The sequence below is a fragment of the Lontra canadensis genome, unplaced genomic scaffold (assembly GCF_010015895.1).
Source record: "Lontra canadensis isolate GAN:19392208 unplaced genomic scaffold, GSC_riverotter_1.0 scaffold7, whole genome shotgun sequence".
Classification (NCBI taxonomy): Eukaryota; Metazoa; Chordata; class Mammalia; order Carnivora; family Mustelidae; genus Lontra; species Lontra canadensis.
The window spans coordinates 33877448-33896905 of record NW_022631001.1 but is presented as its reverse complement, the minus strand read 5'-3'; the positions used below and the strand labels follow the sequence as shown (position 1 = coordinate 33896905).

At 43.4% G+C, this 19458-nt stretch overlaps 1 protein-coding gene and 1 non-coding gene across 2 annotated transcripts; both read left to right on the top strand.

Moving 5' to 3' along the window:
* The first annotated feature begins 868 nt into the window (after positions 1–868).
* On the top strand, positions 869–11774 carry EIF4G2 (eukaryotic translation initiation factor 4 gamma 2). The gene is made up of 22 exons (XM_032852728.1): positions 869–1022; positions 1312–1438; positions 1759–1824; positions 2467–2607; positions 3203–3305; positions 4089–4220; positions 4309–4375; positions 4462–4613; positions 4990–5100; positions 5290–5373; positions 5457–5555; positions 6055–6196; positions 6305–6465; positions 6828–6941; positions 7488–7613; positions 7719–7823; positions 7916–8131; positions 8216–8474; positions 8806–9010; positions 9134–9345; positions 9426–9547; positions 10948–11774. Exons 1-22 carry the CDS (start codon positions 869–871, stop codon positions 11011–11013), a joined length of 2964 nt encoding a protein of 987 aa, XP_032708619.1. The 3' UTR covers positions 11014–11774.
* LOC116865441 lies at positions 6994–7136 on the top strand. Its single transcript, XR_004382183.1, has one exon. It is a non-coding gene; the product is annotated as a small nucleolar RNA SNORD97 (small nucleolar RNA).
* Positions 11775–19458: the final 7684 nt, after the last annotated feature.

Below are 19458 nucleotides of genomic sequence, written 5' to 3'. Positions count from 1 at the left end.
GAGCGCTCTAAAATGGCCGCCGTGTCCTGACCGCTTCTTCTCGAGCGGTACAAAATGGCGGCCGCAGGCGGAGACGGGCGGGGCGACTCTTGGCGTTTTTTTCCGCTCTTTGGGCACCTAGAAATTTTTCACCTTTGTTCTCCTTTCCCGTTGCTCTCGGAGTAGAAGGAAACTGGTAGCAATGGCGGCCCCTAGCCTTAGTCGTGGCTGTCGGTGGCCGGGGTCCGGGCGGGCCGAGGCGCTGGTGTGCTCGGACGGGGAGAGAGCGTGGCGGGGCAGCGCGCGCTGCGGCGGGGAGCGACGTGCCGGCCGGCGAGGAGGGCCCGGCCGTTGGCGCGGGACCAGCCGAGGCGCAGGAGTCCTGGAGCCCGGCCTCCCGGCGGGGAGGCGGTATGTTGAGGCCCCCAGTGTCGGCGGGGAGCGGGCCCCGCCTGGACGGGAGAGGGGAGAGAAAGCAAGAATTTGCGTCCTTTTGTCAGCTGGGAAGGAAACGGAGAGGCGGCTGTCAGTCCCTCGGGGATTTATGGGGAGGGAGGGGGTCCGCTCGGAGGCGGCGGGTGGGAAGGAGGCCGCCTTCCTGCCTGGAGAACAAAGAGCCGGGCGCTAGGCCGGCGGGGGCGGCCTCCGCTCCTCCCCGCCGAGGCTTGCCCGCAGCGGCTTCGCGGGGAGGTTGTCGGAAGCACTTCCCTAACTCCAGCCTGGGTGGGAGGAATCCAGTGCTCTTTTGTTCCCAGGAAGGGGGAAATGGGGCGGAGGTTCCTGCTGCCATGTTGTTGCCCGTGTCTTCCGCCTTCTGAGTGCCAGCCACTGTACACCCATGTCCCTCTCGCATCTTCCCAGATGCCCTCTGTGCGGGGGAGTTGAAAGAATGGGCAGTGAAGAAAACTGCTCGGCAGTGTTTAGTTATTTCTTACTAGTCCGCAGGGCTCGTCGTCAAGGCAGTGAAAGCTTAGGACATAATGTGCTCATGTTGATGGAGTTAGATTTTCTGTTACCGATCTTAGTGCTCAGTTCTCAAGAAGGTAGAATGTGGCTCTCTGAAAAGATTTGTTCGCAGTCAGATGTTCTCCTGTTCCTGTGAAAGGCTCTTTGCATCTTTGAACATAAAAGGAATTTTCAGGTGGCTAAACAAAATAAAATTTTACTGTCCACTTGTGTTTGAGTACATTCTATTTTAGTCTTAGGAGATCTGCAATGCAGTGAAAGTTCAGTCAACTGCAGTGCCAAGATCTAAAATAAATTACAGTTGAAGGAAGGTTTATAGGTTCGTTTATTAGCAGTGTCTAATTTTGGTACTCTTTCTCATTCTAGGTTTTTCATTTCTCCCATCCTCTTCCCTCCCCACCCCATCCATTAATATTATTCTTTTGAAGATTCTTCGTTGTCAAGCCGCCAAAGTGGAGAGTGCGATTGCAGAAGGGGGTGCTTCTCGTTTCAGGTATGTGTAGATTTATTTTTGGTAGTTGTTATGAAGAGTCCTAATCACAAGATTAAAAGAATTACCACACCAAATAATTCTGAATGTGTTGCAGGTTTAATGTATAATATACTGTGTACTTTTTAAAAGTTTTTAAATTTTCATTATTTTTGCCATCTGGAGGATAAATGTCATTTCCAGTTGGCCCAAGTTCAGTCTTCCATCTGTGGTGTTATTTCTGAAATACTTCTGAAATAATTAAGGATATCCGTTAGTAGCCCTTTTTAGGTGAGATAATTGGCATCTACTTTTTAAAAAAAAACAAATTTTTTTTTAAATAGTGCTTCTTCGGGCGGAGGAGGAAGTAGGGGTGCACCTCAGCACTATCCCAAGACTGCTGGCAACAGGTATAGTAAGTGTGTAGTAACAGTGAGCTTTATAAGGCAGATTTAGATTAAGTCTTTTCTCATGCATAAGAGTACAGCAGCAGATACTACTAGGAATCCTAATCCTACTGGGCACAGTTTCTGCTGCATATCCTTAATTTAGAATATTAGTTCTTGATTGTTCTTTTTGCTAAATCATCTGAATTAGCGCTCTCAGACTGCTGTTTATCCCCTTAACTCTTTGGATTATTTTCACTAATGTTATTTCTGAAATCAGTTATTATCAGCTGTTACCATACTAATCCGTAGGAAAGCCCTATGCATGCAGCATGGTCATAAGACATTAGAAGATATTCTAAAGGTGTGGCTCTTGGGGCAGCAGCATTGGCATCATCTGGGAGTTAATAAGAATGCAAATTATCTGGCCCTTGCCCAGCTCCACTAAAACAAAACTGGGGGTAGGTCCAGCCATCTGTTTTAATAAGCCCTTAGGTGATTCTGATGCATACTGTTGGAGAATCACTGATTGTGAGTTGCTTAGTTGTACAGGAAGTTGAAAAAAATGTAAACTTTTTATTTAGAAAGATGTCTGATCGGTATGACGTTTGATATGTGACAGTAAGGTTTTAAGTTGTTTTGATTATAAATATCAATTTTTACTAGCGAGTTCCTGGGGAAAACCCCAGGGCAAAACGCTCAGAAATGGATTCCTGCACGAAGCACTAGACGAGATGACAACTCCGCAGCAAACAACTCCGCAAATGAAAAAGAACGACATGATGCAATCTTCAGGAAAGTAAGAGGGTAAGTGTGTTAGATCCCTTTTGTCTTTTTACTAAAAGGTGGGGAGATGAGTTGGCCATGGTTTTCTTGTGTATATGCTGTATTATCCAGAAGGCAGTGTTCATGTCCAAAGTGTGTATTTTAATGAATTCCAGTGGTGTTTTGTTTTTGTTTTTGTTTTTTCGGTTTTATCTTAAACCAAAGACTGCAGCATATAGGTTTAGGTTTAAGTTTCTTGAGGCTTAAGAGTTGCTTACAGTCAGTCATTGGGTTAAAATCCACAAGCCTTTTGTCCTGATGTTTCCCATGCCTGGTGTGTAACCCACTGAAGCATGGAACATATGGTATTTAGTTCCTGGAATTTAGCCTTGATGATGAGATTCTTGTTTTCTGGGTTTTGAGGTAGCGAGAAAGAATTGTCAAACAGCTGGGGACCCCCAACCAGGTACAGATATGATCTAAATAATAGAGGTTTATTTTAACATACTCTTGGCTACATGGGTAAAAAGATCTTAGATAGTCAATGATGGAAGAAAAAATTAACATAATTTAAAAGTTGTTTTTCAACTCTTAATTCTTTGTTGCCTGACACTTAGTGCAATTCCTTTCTCCCCAGCATACTAAATAAGCTTACTCCTGAAAAGTTTGACAAGCTATGCCTTGAGCTCCTCAATGTGGGTGTAGAGTCTAAACTCATCCTTAAAGGGGTCATACTGCTGGTAAGTTAAAAGTTGGCTTAACTGAAAGAAAAATAGTTAACAGATCCAAGGGTTTTTTGGTACACTTGAATTGTTGCTTAAAACTCAGATGTGAGCTAGATACATTTATTTTTGAATTGTGGTGGTGCTTTTAAAAAAAGAACCACTAAGTTTTGAAAGCATCAGATTTAAGAGGTGGATGTTTATTTTTATATTGAAGTATAGTTAGACATACAGTGTTAACATTAGTTTCAGGTGTACAACTAGTGATCTGATAATTTGATACATTACACAGTGCTTATAGCAAGTGTGGTTGTCCTGACATAAAAGGTGCATTTTAAATTGTTCATGCTAAAAAATACATATATGTTCATACTATGTGTGGAGAGTTAGGGGCTAAGCACAGGCTAATCAGGTTTTGGGGGGTGGTGTTATGTTTTTCTGTGGAAAGCCTCCTTTGGTCTTGGAAATGAATCGTAGAGTAAGTTGATAGTAAGATTCCAGTGTGTGTTTATAGTTTCAATATCCAAGATATTTTCAACTCTTGGTGGTGTGGTGTGACTTATATGAAATCTGTACAGTTGGACTTTTTGGTACCATCTTTGAGCTAATATTTAAGTGCTTGTATTTTTCTGGGGTGTGTGCTAATTATTTAACATGCATAAGGTAGATAGGCCGAGATCTTTTACGACATGTAAGTTCTTATGACATTTAAGATCCTTAAGACTTGCAAGGAAGTATTAAGTTAAAGCAAGGGTTCTTTCAAAAAGTAGTATTTAGTTTTAAAAATGTCATTTTCTGTAGATTGTGGACAAAGCCCTAGAAGAGCCAAAGTATAGCTCACTGTATGCTCAGCTATGTCTGCGATTGGCAGAAGATGCACCAAACTTTGATGGCCCAGCAGCAGAGGGTCAACCAGGACAGAAGCAAAGCACAGTAAGTGGTGGTGTTGCTTGCTAACTTTTTAAAGTTGATTTGAAAGATTTCATTAACAAAACCTGCCAAATGTCTTTGTTTCCTACAGACATTCAGACGCCTCCTAATTTCCAAATTACAAGATGAATTTGAAAACCGAACCAGAAATGTTGATGGTGAGAGTTTATATTTGTTACGTGGTACTGTGTATTTTCAACTTTATTCTGGAAGTTGACTTTTTTCCTTTGTTGTATATTTTCAGTCTATGATAAGCGTGAAAATCCCCTCCTCCCCGAGGAGGAGGAACAGAGAGCCATTGCTAAGATCAAGATGTTGGGGAACATCAAATTCATTGGAGAACTTGGAAAGCTTGATCTTATTCATGAATCTATCCTTCATAAGTGCATCAAAACAGTAAGTATGGGAATTTCGGTTTAGATCAGCCACTGGGTACACATCATTGTATGGGGGAAAGTCCCATTATAATTGCTTCGTGCCATTGTAGAATGTTGGAGGGCTTGTTAAATATTCCAGATGGCTAGCAGAACTTACTTAAATGTTATAAATAGGTATTTAAAGTACACCACAGTGTATTTTGTAAACTAGGGGTAGAATTACCTACCTCTGTTAAAATTGCTTTAATTTGGAAGGACTTCTTGTATAGTGGCCAAATAGTACTGTTCTTAGTACTGTGTATGAGTGTGCTCCATCAGTGCACACATGAGGACAAGTGTTAAAACTATAAACCAAACAAGATTTTGTCAACCTGTGGCATTTATTTCTTTGGTAGCTTTTGGAAAAGAAGAAGAGAGTCCAACTCAAAGATATGGGAGAGGATTTGGAGTGCCTCTGTCAGATAATGAGGACAGTGGGACCTAGATTAGACCATGAACGAGCCAAGGTATGTGTGTGGCTGACGAAAGTGATATAAGTAGCCTGTCTTAATTTTATTTAAATCAAAATAATTGTTTTTGTGATGTAGGGGATTGTCCTATTCTTGATTATAAAGGAAGAAGTCTTTAAAAGGTTTAAGTAATAGTACATATCTGCCATAACACTTTTTTCTAATTAGGTATTTCTGTTTTATTAGTCCTTAATGGATCAGTACTTTGCCCGAATGTGCTCGTTGATGTTAAGTAAGGAATTGCCAGCGAGGATTCGTTTCCTGCTGCAGGTAGAACTGGTTTAAATATGTTGATAAGCTTATTTCTTCTCTTCGGGAATATTAAAACTTACTAAAACTTTTTTAAATTAAAGGATACCGTAGAGTTGCGAGAACACCATTGGGTTCCTCGCAAGGCTTTTCTTGACAATGGACCAAAGACGATCAATCAAATCCGTCAAGACGCAGTAAAAGTAAGAGGCTGGTGGTTTTGCTCCTCTTTTTTTTTTTTTTTTTTTTTTTAAATTTTATTTATTTATTTATTTTTAAAGATTTTATTTATTTGAGAGAGAGGAGAGCATGAGAGGCGAGAAGGTCAGAAGGAGAAGCAGACTCCCCGTGGAGCTGGGAGCCGCATACGGGACTTGATCCAGGGACTCCGGGATGTGACCTGAGCTGAAGGCAGTTGCTTAACCAACTGAGCCACCCAGGCACCCTGGGGTTTTTGTTTTTTTAATCGGGTGGTTAAGTTTATGAAACTGCAACGATCGTGTTAACATTTGAGTGAGACTCCTCTCACTGGTGGAGCTTAGTGTCTTTAGTTCCTTGTATAGTGTTATGGGAAGAAGTTATATATAGAAATTACATAATTAGCACTCTAGTAGTCTAGAAGTTGTTTTTCTCAGTATAAGGATTTTAGTTTCAGGTAAAATAGTGTCTGGAATCAGGTGTTTATTTGCTTTATTTTTAAAGGATCTAGGAGTGTTTATTCCTGCTCCTATGGCTCAAGGAATGAGAAGTGACTTCTTTCTGGAGGGACCGTTCATGCCACCCAGGATGAAAATGGATAGGGACCCACTTGGAGGACTTGCCGATATGTTTGGACAAATGCCAGGTGATTTTTAACTGAAACTGGTTTTAGTTTACCAAAAACAAAAAACCCTTCACCATTTTAATAGTAGCAGAGTTGTAAAGAATTGTTTGTTCATCTATGTATTTTAAGGTAGCGGAATTGGTACTGGTCCAGGAGTTATACAGGATAGATTTTCACCCACCATGGGGCGTCATCGTTCCAATCAACTCTTCAATGGCCATGGGGGACACATCATGCCTCCCACACAATCGCAGTTTGGAGAGATGGGAGGCAAGTTCATGAAAAGCCAGGTAAGAAAACATGAAAATGCTTAGGTAACAAGTATTAAATCCAGTAATGTATGTGATTTACTTTTTGCTCTTTTAAAGATTCAAATATTTTACAGTCATGTATGTTTTTCTAGACCAAATACATATGTATGACAGTTATTTAAAATTGGGTAAGATGCTTATCTTTAAGTTTAGTAAAATTGAAGCACTTTTATTTGACAGTTAGGCTAGATTTTTATTCTTCCCTTGTTTTCATCTTTTGCTTCCTCTGGGCAAGTTCAGTTTAAACTTTTCCTTATGGCTTGGCTCATCCCTTTGGTACTTGATTACCATAATTGTGGACCCCTTTTTATCTAGACTTTCTTTCTCCCTTTCTAAAATAGGGGCTAAGCCAGCTCTACCATAACCAGAGTCAGGGACTCTTATCCCAGCTGCAAGGACAGTCGAAGGATATGCCACCTCGGTTTTCTAAGAAAGGACAGCTTAATGCAGATGAGGTACATTTGCCTATGTTACTTATATACCAAAGTTTGTCAATTTAGAAATCTATTGCCCGATGATTATAAATAAGACGCGTTATTAAGAGGACTTGATGCTGGAGTTCTTCACCTTCTTCTTTCTTTTCTGTACTACTTTTTCTTTCTTTGGATGTCCAGCGTCCTGTGAGCGAAGATTATGAGATATGAGGGCAAGTCTCTTAAGTCTTGAGTTAGAGCAAAGAAAATGGTTGTCGAGATTTTGATTGTGATTTTCCTGTAAATGAACTAATTTTCTGATTTTTAATACTTTAGTGATGCTTCGCCTAGGAGAATTCTAGTACAAATATAATTTGTAACAGTAATCTTACTTTCGTCTGGATCAGATCTTTAGTGTTCTTGCTTGAAGTTATGTTAACATGGAGCAACTTTTTTAGCCACCAGTCTCAAATTTCTGTCTTAGGTTCTGGGATGTTTGTTTATGCTGAATTAATTGTAGGATGTTGGATTTAATGTTTGCCATCTCCATGTTGTCAATTTTTTGTTGTGATCTGTTTTTAATTCTAGATTAGCCTGAGGCCTGCTCAGTCGTTCCTAATGAATAAAAATCAAGTGCCAAAGCTTCAGCCCCAGATAACTATGATTCCTCCTAGTGCACAACCACCTCGCACTCAAACGCCGCCTCTGGGACAGGTAGGTCTATAATACAACAACATTTTCTCTTGTTAGAGTACTTTCTGAAGACGTTTTACTGTCTTCTTTTTAACTTCATGAGGGTTTTTGTTGTTGTTGTTTAAGACCCCTCAGCTTGGTCTCAAAACTAATCCACCACTTATCCAGGAAAAGCCTGCTAAGACCAGTAAAAAGCCACCACCATCAAAGGAAGAACTACTTAAACTAACTGTAAGTTTCAAATAATCCCATAGTTTAATTCATGGAGTGTATCTATCTGAACTAGGGAAATACTAAAGGTACTTGGATTATATTCTTTTCAGGAAACTGTTGTGACTGAATATCTGAATAGTGGGAATGCAAATGAAGCGGTCAATGGTGTACGAGAAATGAGGGCTCCTAAACACTTTCTTCCTGAGATGTTAAGCAAAGTAATTATCCTGTCACTAGACAGAAGTGATGAAGATAAAGAAAAAGCAAGTTCTTTGATCAGTTTGCTCAAACAAGAAGGGATAGCCACAAGTGACAACTTCATGCAGGTAAATGCTTGTCTGATTCTGTGAGGACTCTTCTGCATTTATATGTGAGGACTGATAAACTGACTGTTGTGTATTCCTTCTAAGGCTTTCCTGAATGTATTGGACCAGTGCCCCAAACTGGAGGTTGACATCCCTTTGGTGAAATCATATTTAGCACAGTTTGCAGCTCGTGCCATCATTTCAGAGCTGGTGAGCATTTCAGAACTAGCTCAACCACTGGAAAGTGGCACCCATTTTCCTCTCTTCTTACTTTGTCTTCAGCAATTAGCTAAATTACAAGATCGAGAATGGTTAACAGAACTTTTTCAACAAAGCAAGGTCAATATGCAGAAAATGCTCCCAGGTAAGAGAATGCTGGGGATTTTTTTTTTTTGTTTTGAATAGTAAGTCTAGAGAGTTTTACTTAGTACTTTGAGTGGATTTATGTAGATCTTCACAGTTTTTATTATCCTGTCCAGCTAGTGATAAGCATTACCACAGACTAGAGGTCACCTTTTGTAAAAAGTGATTATGATTTAATGACTATTTGAGCCAAATACTAAGTGTTGCCTTTGCTGGGTTTATTTTTATGTTAATCTCGTACATTTGGGAAATAATTGGTGAAGCTGTTCTCTAGACAGGCCAGCTGGCTAAAATGAACTACCTAATGATGCAGATGGCTCTTGTCTCTTCAGAAATTGATCAGAATAAGGACCGCATGTTGGAGATTTTGGAAGGAAAGGGACTGAGTTTCTTATTCCCACTCCTCAAATTGGAGAAGGAACTGTTGAAGCAAATAAAGTTGGATCCATCCCCTCAAACCATATATAAATGGATTAAAGATAACATCTCCCCCAAACTTCATGTAGATAAAGGATTTGTGAACATCTTAATGACTAGGTAAGATAAAGTCCAGAGTTAATGCTTTATTTACAAGAAAAAGTCTAAGGCAAGGGACTAAGAGTGGTCTTTCTTAAGCTGGAAAATTTTGCTTTTGGGTTCTAACACAATCTTTCTTTGCAGCTTCTTACAGTATATTTCTAGTGAAGTAAACCCACCCAGTGATGAGACAGATTCTTCCTCTGCTCCTTCCAAAGAACAGTTAGAGCAGGAAAAACAACTGCTTCTTTCTTTCAAGCCAGTAATGCAGAAATTCCTTCATGATCATGTTGATCTGCAAGTCAGTGCCCTGTATGCTCTTCAGGTGCACTGCTACAACAGCAACTTCCCCAAAGGTGAGTGGGAGAAGGACGGTGAGGGAGGGCCATGTCTCCCTACAGTGCACTAGATAACGGGATTGCATACTGTCTTGTAGGCATGTTACTCCGCTTTTTTGTTCACTTTTATGACATGGAAATTATTGAAGAAGAAGCTTTCTTGGCTTGGAAAGAAGATATAACCCAAGAGTTTCCTGGGAAAGGCAAGGCTTTGTTCCAGGTAAATGTTTTGTTAGTCATTTTAGTCTGTTTTTTTCAATTTACATGGTACTTTGCATCCTATAGTTCAGTTTTAAAGGCTCTTCATTACTTAGATTTATCTGTACCTCTCCTTGTACTGTTGGAATCTTTGGTAAAGTCAGCAGTTAGCACAGTGAGGGAGAGCCATGAAGTGATGAAAGGCTTCAGTCTAGTGATATGCAAGAGGTTATTGATGGCTAGCATTTTTTAGAAATATACTTAGAAAGGTTGTGAACAATTACACAAGACTGAATTTAAGCTTTTTTTTTTTTTTTTAATGTTAGTAAAGGAGAGATCGCTTCTAATTTTTCACACCTCAGTTTTAGATCTTAGTGGCATTCTAGCCCTAGGTGAAGAACTTTATACTTCTGGGGATTTTATTTATTTATTTTATTTTATTTTATTTTATTTATTTTTTAAAATATTTTATTATTTTTTTTAAGATTTTATTTGACAGAGATCACAAGAAGGCAGAGAGAGAGGGTGAAGCAGGCTCCCTGCTGAGCAGGGAGGGAGCCAGATGCAGGGCTTGATCCCAGGACCCTGAGATCATTACCCGAGCCGAAGGCAGAGGCTTAACCCACTGAGCCACCCAGGCACCCCTGGGGATTTTATTTTTAAAGATTTCTTTATTTGACAGCAAGCAAGAAAGGGAACACAAGCAGGAGGAGTGAGGAAGGTAGAAGCAAGCTTTCCAAAGAACAGGGGGCCCAAGGCAGGGCTCAATCCCAGGGTCCCTGGGATCATGACCTGAGCTGAAGGCAGATGCTTAATGACTGAGCCACCCAGGTGCCCCACTTCTGGGGATATTAATATCACTGTACAGTGATCACTCACAGAGTGGTTTAAAACCAGGTTTTAGAGAGATTTAGTGGGTCTGTGGTTTTCCAGGGGATCAGGCTTTGAGAAACACTGGTCTCTACAGTGTCTTTATGAGGAGTATCCGTGAAGCATTTATCATTAGCCCTGTCCTTTAGGAATCTGATTGAGCAATCCTGAGGTGGGGCTGGAAATCTGCTTCAGGAATCTTCTCCCCTCTTCCTCCCCAGTCCTGCTAAACTTAGGTTTGGGAGGAGCCCCTGTCCCTTACTGAACCTGAGAGGTAACTGGAAGCAGTGTCATGGAATGACACCCAGGCTCACAGACTGTAAATCGCTTCCCAAGTACAACTCGTTCACACCTTTTTAAAGTAACTCCCAGCCAGTAGACAAGTAATAATTAGCAATATCTTCTGAAGGCTTTTGCAATCATAAAAGGTATAGACTACTTAAAAGTTCTCCTTTGGTGGGTTTGGTAGCTCTGTCCTAAATCAACTATTGGTTTGAGTTTTTCTATCTTGTGCAAGTGTGGCTTAACTTTGTGGAATGACAAATTTCACAGGTGAATCAGTGGCTAACCTGGCTAGAAACTGCTGAAGAAGAGGAGTCCGAGGAAGAAGCTGACTAAAGAACCAGCCAAAGCCTTAAATTGTGCAAAACATACTGTTGCTATGACGTAACTGCATCTGACCTAACCACTGCGAAAATTCATTCCGCTGTAATGTTTTCACAATATTTAAAGCAGAAGCACGTCAGTTAGGATTTCCTTCTGCATAAGGTTTTTTTGTAGTGTAATGTCTTAATCATAGTCTACCATCAAATATTTTAGGAGTATCTTTAATGTTTAGATAGTGTATTAGCAGCATGCAATAATTACATCCTGAGTTCTCAAGCAGAGGCAGTCTATTGCAAGGACCTTCTTTGCTGCCAGTTACCATAGGCTGTTTTAAGTTAGAAAACTGAATAGCAACACTGAATACTGTAGAAATGCACTTTGCTCAGTAATACTTGAGTTGTTGCAATATTTGATTATCCATTTGGTTGTTACAGAAAAATTCTTAACTGTAATTGATGGTTGTTGCCGTAATAGTATATTGCCTGTATTTCTACCTCTAGTAATGGGCTTTATGTGCTAGATTTTAATATCCTTGAGCCTGGGCAAGTGCACAAGTCTTTTTAAAAGAAACATGGTTTACTTGCACAAAACTGATCAGTTTTGAGAGATCGTTAATGCCCTTGAAGTGGTTTTGTGGGTGTGAAACAAATGGTGAGAATTTGAATTGGTCCCTCTTATTATAGTATTGAAATTAAGTCTACTTAATTTATCAAGTCATGTTCATGCCCTGATTTTATATACTTGTATCTATCAATAAACATTGTGATACTTGATAGTGTTGTATGTGTCTTTAAGTAGCAGCCACACATTTATGAAGAATTACTGTGAATTTAATTGTGTAGCAACAAACTTGGAAACATTTGCCTAGTTAGATTTCTAAGTCAAAACAGTAGCCCTGGCCTACACTGCCCTACATCTGATCTAGTTGCCCTCCTGTCCTTACCCAGTACCCAGTAAATCTGATCAGATTTTCTTATTTTTGCCCCTTGTTCATTCTGCCCTGCTTCCTGGGATGTACCATGCATTCCTCCCCTCACCCTGTAGTCTTCCCTAAGCATTGGCTCAACTGTCAGGTTAATTAGTAAGGGCCTGTCTTCCCTGTGAAAACAGCCCTTGTTACACCTCTTAACCTCCTTTACATATCGCCATGTCCACCATTATTGTGACTATGTGTTTATATCTGACTCTCCAGCATGTGAAGAGATGGAAATTTTTTTGTTCACTGTTTCCCCAGCACCTAGAACAGGACCTACACAGTAAGCATATTTATTGAACCCAATCACAAATTAGTAAGTTTATCCTTTGGGGCAGGATCTGGACATAGGTGGCGGTTTTTCGGTGTATTTTTGTTTAAGATTTTATTTGACAGATCACAAGCAGGCAGAGAGGGCTAAACAGGTTACCTGCTGAGGAGAGCGCCCAATTGGGGGCTTGATCCCAGGACCCTGAGATTATGACCTGAGCCGAAGGCAGAGGCTTAACCAAGCCACCCAGGTGCCCTTGGACATAGGTCTTAAGTTCCTTTCAAGTTCTAAGACTGCATTCATCCCTACTTCTACTGTGCAGTGTGATCTTAGGCAAGATAACTTACTTTCATTCCTCTGGTTTTTTTTTTTTTTTTCTTAAGATTTTATTTATTTGGCAGACCGATCACAAGTAGAGAGGAGGAAGCAGGCTCCCCGCTGAGCTGAGAGTCTAATGTGGGGCTCGATCCCAGGACATCATGACCTGAGCCCAAGGCAGAAGCTTTAACCCACTGAACCACCCAGGCGCCCCCTCTGGTTGATTTTAGAAAATGGAGCCAAGGCCTGATAGCAGAAGGTAATAGAAATGGTCACTTCCTAGCAAGAGAGCCCTCACGCATGAGGAGGCCTTTGACACATGTGAACTTGTGCTTTACCTTCTCAGTAGCTTTTCCGACTTCTCAGGAAGAGCCGCTTCCATCCTGAGCTGCCAATCAGCAGATGAATCCAAGGGCATTTCTCAGTCTTAACTGACCTATCAAAAGCATTCAGCAGTTATTTCTTGGCCTTCTAGCTTCTTCCATCTCCTTTTAAGGCTCTCTTCTAGCCTGCCCCACACATGCTATTGTACGACTCCCCTCCACACTCCACTCCTAGAGTTCCAGGTCTGTCTACATGCCGAAGACCTCTGTTTTACAGAGTCCAAACCTTCCCAGGTCACCAATGGATGCGTTCAGCCCTTTCTAGACATTTTATCTGAATGTGCCACAGGCACTTCAAGCTCCCCCATACCAACCTGTCCTCTCCTGGCCCTGAATGTGGCCCCCTTCCCCCAACCTGAGCCCTCCTTCCCAACCAGTCCCCCACATTCTGTCCGTTTCCATGATCACTATCTGAAGTCCGTGGCTTCAACGCCATCTCCACTGCACAGCCCAGTCTAGCCCCAACTGTCTTATGCTTGAACTATTGCGACTGACAAGGGTTGTCCTCTAGTTCATCTTACTCTCCTTCCAGTCCATTCTTCAGATCACAGTTATAAAACCCTGGTCCTTCCTCTGCCCTTCAGTGGCCCCAAGTTTTCCTAGAAGAAAATACAAATTCCTTAATTTAACAATGGAGTTACCTGCTGTTTGCCCCTTTATATATTTTTTCTTTCCAGCTCCTGTCTGTGGGCCTTCTTTACTCTTCCCACCTCTCCCTCCCTTCATCTAGCCTATTACGCATCCCTTCAGGTATTAGCATAAAATGTCCCACATTTGGAAAGCTTGCCTTCCTCTGCCAAGATGGAGGAATCTGTACCAATCAGAGCTCTTGGTTGCAAAGAGACACATTCCGGACAAAGTCGAAAGGGAATTTATTGGCATCCCACTTAAGGGATGCAAAGGAAACCCTGAGAACTAGGCTTAGAAGCGAAGGGGGATGAAGGGAAGCTGGGTAGGCTGAGTCACAGAACTCCTCTAGAGCAGTGTTGTGAGTATTCCCATCAGACCCCAGGGCCTCCTGTGCCAGCGTCAGACTTTTCCAGGGACACCAGGTCCAGGTTCAGAGCTCCAGGCAGAAGCCCACAACTGGCTGGGCTTGGATCACATGTCTACCCTTTACTGCCTTTGTTCACTTGAACAGAGCATGGATCTGGCCTTTTGGGCCCCTGCTGTGTCAGGCAGGCCCTGCATCCCATGAAGACTGACCGTGTAGGAGGGAACAAAGAACTCTGGAAGGGAACTTGGGTAGACAGCCAAAGCAGAACTTGGGTAGACACCCTTAGCAGTCTGCTATGAGGCCTCTCCTCCCCACCTCCCCCTCTAGCACCTACGCTGCTGCACTGTGACCACCTGCTTACTGCCTGCCTTTCCACTGTGCTAAGAAGAGCTCCCAGAGGGTGGGGGAGTGTCTCTTCTTCATTCCTCCATTCCCAGGGCTTAGCACAGTGCCGGACATGAGTGCCAACAAACAGAGATGGAACGCAACAATGCATCCAGGTTTCATGGGGCCCGAGTTTTCTATAACTGGGGCATGAGGAAGAAGGTCCAATTACAAGTCAAGCCTGTCCATCGTGGTGCTAACCGGCTGAAGTCTGACCTAAGCCTTCAATCTTGCAGAGGAGCGAGCTGGGGGCCACTGTGCAGCTCTCAGAGTCCTGAATTCTTACTAGGTTGGCAAAGATTCCACATATGGATTCTTTGAGGTTATCCTCACTGATCCATTCCATAAAGTTAACAGAGGAAACCCTGACACCCATGGATCACCAAACTGGTCCACAAGCACAGGGAGATGCGAAGACAGACTTCTGCAGGCCATGGGAGCCATGGCCTTGGAAAGGATCACAGGTCCCACCACACTCGGCGGTCCTCCCTGAGCAGCCTGGAGAAGCACAGTGCGCTCTGGCTACACCATTACTGCTGATGGAAGGAAGGTTTGTGGAATTCTTACCTAATAAACAATTTAGGACAGTTTAAAATAAAAGTGGGGGTGTGAAACTCTTAAAGGATACAAACTACAAACTTGGGGTCAGGATCCAGATAGATTCTCGTGTAAGAGTCCAGTCTGGAACTTAGCTCATTGACTCCAAGGTGACTCTAGGAAGAAGGGACCACAGCTGACACCTGCCCGCCTAACTGTCCTGCTCTGTACCAGATCCGCTTCCAGTCCAATGACAAAGCACTCAGCTTGCCACATTCACTTACTCATTCAAACTTTCAGAAGTGAGCACCCCAGCACTGCCAGCCTTGCGCTGGGGGCCGGGACATGGCAGGAGTCGGACCCCATCTCTGTCCCCACTCCGCAAGCATCCACGGTCCAGCGGGGGAGATGGACAGGAGCTGACCATGCCGCCATCATGGGCAGGTGATGGGCTGCCTCAGCCAAGAGGAGGAAACTGGCTGGAGAAGCTGGGGCTTCAAGAAGTGTCACTCTCCTGACAAGAGCATTTGAGGGAGGGTTCACTAGGCAGAGGCAGGGAACCCGACCTCACCTACACCTGGCTCCGGGGAGTTCCCATCTCCTTCTCCCCTCAGGAGGACAGGGACTTCCAAGCTCCCTCACCGCACTGGATTTAGAGACAGCCTTCCAAGGGGTGTCCTCCAAGGAAGCCCTGGGCTCTGGCCAAGGAGACATCTGAGCGCAGAGCAGAGAGGAGCAGGAAGAGGACCCTGAAGCCACACAGGCTGCCAAGGCCCACAGACTGTCCTCCCACACACCTCCCCTGGGCTTTAGTCCAGGAAGATGGGGCAGAACCAGGATCAGGCTTCCTGTCTCTGTCGCGCTCTTGCTGGGCTCCCAGAAGACACCCCACCGCTGTCTGGGGGAGGCTACAAGGGTTACTGGTCTTGAACATCCCAAGAGAAAGAGGACCAAAACCTCCTGGACATGCTCATCTGAAGGTGGGGGAGAGTGAGCATTGGCTTTGGGTTGGTCCCCCTGTCCGCGGCAGATGACACCGCAGTGTGACTGAAAAGCAGTGACTCCTCGAGGGCTGCTCATGCGTGCATGGGACTCAGAGCCTGGTCTGGTCTGTGACTCAAATTACTAGTTACTTGGGAATCCCGGCTTCCCAGGTGATTAGTCCCATGAGTTTAGGCCAACTGCTTCTCCTCTCTGGGCTTCATCTGCCATATCTATGAAAGAATCCTTGGTTTGGCCACCGCCTAGCGTCACTGCCAGGAGCCAGACAGGTAACAAGAAACTGTGTTCAATGGCTGTGGGTTGGCTCTATGGGTCCATTCGGCTCAGCTCCTCAGTTAGGAAGACCAACTACATGCTGGGCACTACCGCAGAGCTAAGGATGGGAGAGTGAATGAGGCAAAGGCTTTTTATGTAGCACACATTCTGGCCAATAGGAGAGAGAGAATAAAGGGTCTGTGAGAAAGTGCTACATGTAGAGAAATAAAACAGTCACAGGGAGTAATGTGAATGCTTGCTGAAATGGGGCGTTCAGGGAAGGCCCCATGTGCAAGTGACCCTTTAGCAAAGATCTACAGAAAGTGAGGGAGTGAATTATGCAGCTGTCTGGAGGAAGAACCTTCCAGGCACAGGGGAAGGAAAGTCAAGGGCCCAGAGATGGAAACACACATGGGGTATCTGAGGAACAACGAGGGAGCCAGTGCAGCTGAGAGCAGGGGCAAGGGCTAGAGAGAGGCTGGGGGACACGTGATCTAGCTAGACACAGTGAGGACTGTGGCTTGTATTCTAAGTGGGATGAACTGCCTTTGGAGGATTGCTAGTATTATTTATTAATAATATCAATCATTCATGAGTATTATCCATGCTTTATTATGGCGCATTATTGTGATTATTCTAGCTAACATTGCTTGAGCAGGTAACATATGCAGGCTGGATTAGGTCCATTAATCATCCCATTTAATCTTCCCAACCTCTCTGAGGCAGGTACTTTCGATCTCCATTTGACTGATGACGAAACTGAGTCCCAAAAAAGTGAAGGAGCTTGTCTAAGTTCTCTCGTTGATTTAACAAGTAGTGATGAGCACCTTCTGGGGGCTCTTTTGATGCTCTAGGACACAGTGTTGTCATGGGGCTGTCATTCAAATGCTGCACTCATTTCAGGAGCTGGCACTCATCACTGCTAAGCCTGACTGGGTGGGGGGGGTGGTATAGAAGGAAAAGAACGAAAGGAAGAGATTCGCCCAGAGGCAGCGAGCTCCACCTTCCTGGGAGTGTGCAATCAGAGCACCAGAAGGAACAGGTGCCCCCAAAGGTTGTGCCACAGGACCTGAGGTGAGGAACAATCAGCCTCCAGATCCCCCTATTGGGGGTTGAGTTGTGTCCCACCCAAAAGAGATGCTGAAGTGTTAACCGCAGGTACCTGTGGATGTAACTTTGTTGGGAAATCAGGTCTCCCATCAGATGTAATCAAGATGAGGTTGTTAGGGTGGATCCTAGTCCAATAGGTTGGGGTCCGTATAAGAAAAGAGACACACCGGGAGAAGGAGACAGAGGTGGACATTGGAGTGACGTCTCTACACAAGCCAAGGGAAGCCAAGGACCACCAGCAACACCAGAGGCTCGGAGAAGAGCCTGGAACACATTCTCCCCTATAGCCTTCAGGTGTCCAGCCACCATCGAGATTTCAGACTCCTGGACTCCAGAACTAGGAGAGAGTACATTTCTGTAGTTTCACGGCACTCGGTTTCAGCCCTTAGCAACTATTGTGCTACACCTACTCTAGCCGCAGCCCCATGGCCACCACCATGATGCCTTCTGGTCCCCACTTCTGGTCCCTTCCCCAGAACCTGCCTCACTGCTCAGCTGGGTGCAGAAGGAGAGGGAGGCACTTGGATGAACAAATGAATGAACTATTTAAATCTGAGAAAAATCAACTCTGAAGAAAATGACTGAACATCCTGATAATCCATTTTAGCACTGAAAACTTAGAAAATAAAAATAAGTGAAAAGATATAAAGTTAATCATATCAAAGGTTTTCTCAATTTGGGGCAAGGTGATCATTCTAAGTAGGATATCGGTGGCAATTCCAGATTCTGTGGGGTTTGAAGTTTAAATCATGTGAGGGGCCCTTATCGGGAAGAGAATACAAAATTACAAATTCAGAATTAGGTTCAAGGCCAGAAGAGATGGGGGACCCTGAAGCATAAGCTTCTTCAACTTCATGGAAAATCCACCTCTGCGTGGAAAAGAAAAATAATCCAGAAACCACAAAGGAAAGTATTGATGGATTTGTCTCATTAACCTGCTTTTCCCAAAACAAAAGACAAAGAAAAATATTTGCTGTACTCACAACAGGAAGTCAACCAGTAAGAAAAAGGCTAACTTTGGGGAGCCCAAGTGCCTGGCTCACGGCATACATTATTGGAGTCTCAGAGCAGTCCTGGTGTGCAGATATTCTTACCCCAATTTAGTCAGCAGGAAATCAGGGCTAAGGGACTCAAAGCCACCATTCAAATGAAGCCATGATTTAAAGTCACATAGTTGGTCATTGGAAGATTAATCTAAAGTTCCTATGTCTTCCATCAGACATGGTCAAAACTGGCGCTGATTTCCAAAGATGGGGAAAATAAAAGATGACAGCCCTGCAGTTTTCTATCCCCAGATTATCCCCAAGAGAGGGCAGGCCTGGCATTTTAGTGCTAACGATTTATTTCCAGTCACAACAGACCCTCTCAGTTTGTGCACAAGGATATACTGTTTGGGGAGGATACATGAACCCCAAATGGTCCTGCCAATGCTCGTTTTTAACATGGATGGAGATTCCCCCCTTTGGGCTTGGTGAAGAAAACAAAACCAAACCGAAAAAGTACAGGGAAATTTAACACAGATTTAATTGTTATTCCTGGGGGCCTGATCACACCATCTAAAGAGTTAGCCCCACATCCAGCTCCCTGCTCAGCAGAGAGCCTGCTTTTCCTCCTCCTTCAGCCACCAGTACCCGCTCTTGCTATCTCTCTCTCTCGTAAACAAATAAAATCTTTAAAGATAAATAAATAAAAATCAGTATGCTATATCAGGACAACACACACCTACTAGACAAATACAGAGACCAAAAGTCTTAATGTGATGTAACTGATCACGTGGGGTACATTTCCGGCCAAACATAGTCAGATTCTCATGCCTGGATCACAAACCATATGCCATGGAAGGGAAAGAAAGCTACGTTCTCTTAAAAACCACATAGGAAGGGGTTTGGACACAGCTGGAGACCAAGACTCTGTCAAACATTTTGTGATGAATTTGAGTAAACTTATGAGTAAAATTATTAATTTATAATTACTATTATTTATAGTGCTCTTTAAAAAGAGCACTAGCTCTTTTTACTTTTTTTTTTTAAGATTTTATTTATTTCACAGAAAGAGAGAGCATAAGCAGGGAGAGCAACTGAGGCAGTGGGAGAAGCAGGCTCCTCGCTGAGCAGAGAGCCAGGACATGGGGCGTGATCCTAGGACCCTGGCATCATGACCTGAGCCGAAGGCAGCGGCTTAACCCAGTGAGCCACCCAGGCGCCCCAACCAGGCTGTTCCTTGAGCT

Coding starts and splice junctions, on each gene's coding strand:
- EIF4G2 (XM_032852728.1), top strand. CDS start 869: ATGGGCAGTGAAGAAAACTGCTCGGCAGTGTTTAGTTATTTCTTACTA. Junction 9,011..9,133: donor GTGAACATCTTAATGACTAG/GTAAGATAAAGT, acceptor CTTTCTTTGCAG/CTTCTTACAGTATATTTCTA. Junction 9,548..10,947: donor AAGGCAAGGCTTTGTTCCAG/GTAAATGTTTTG, acceptor CAAATTTCACAG/GTGAATCAGTGGCTAACCTG.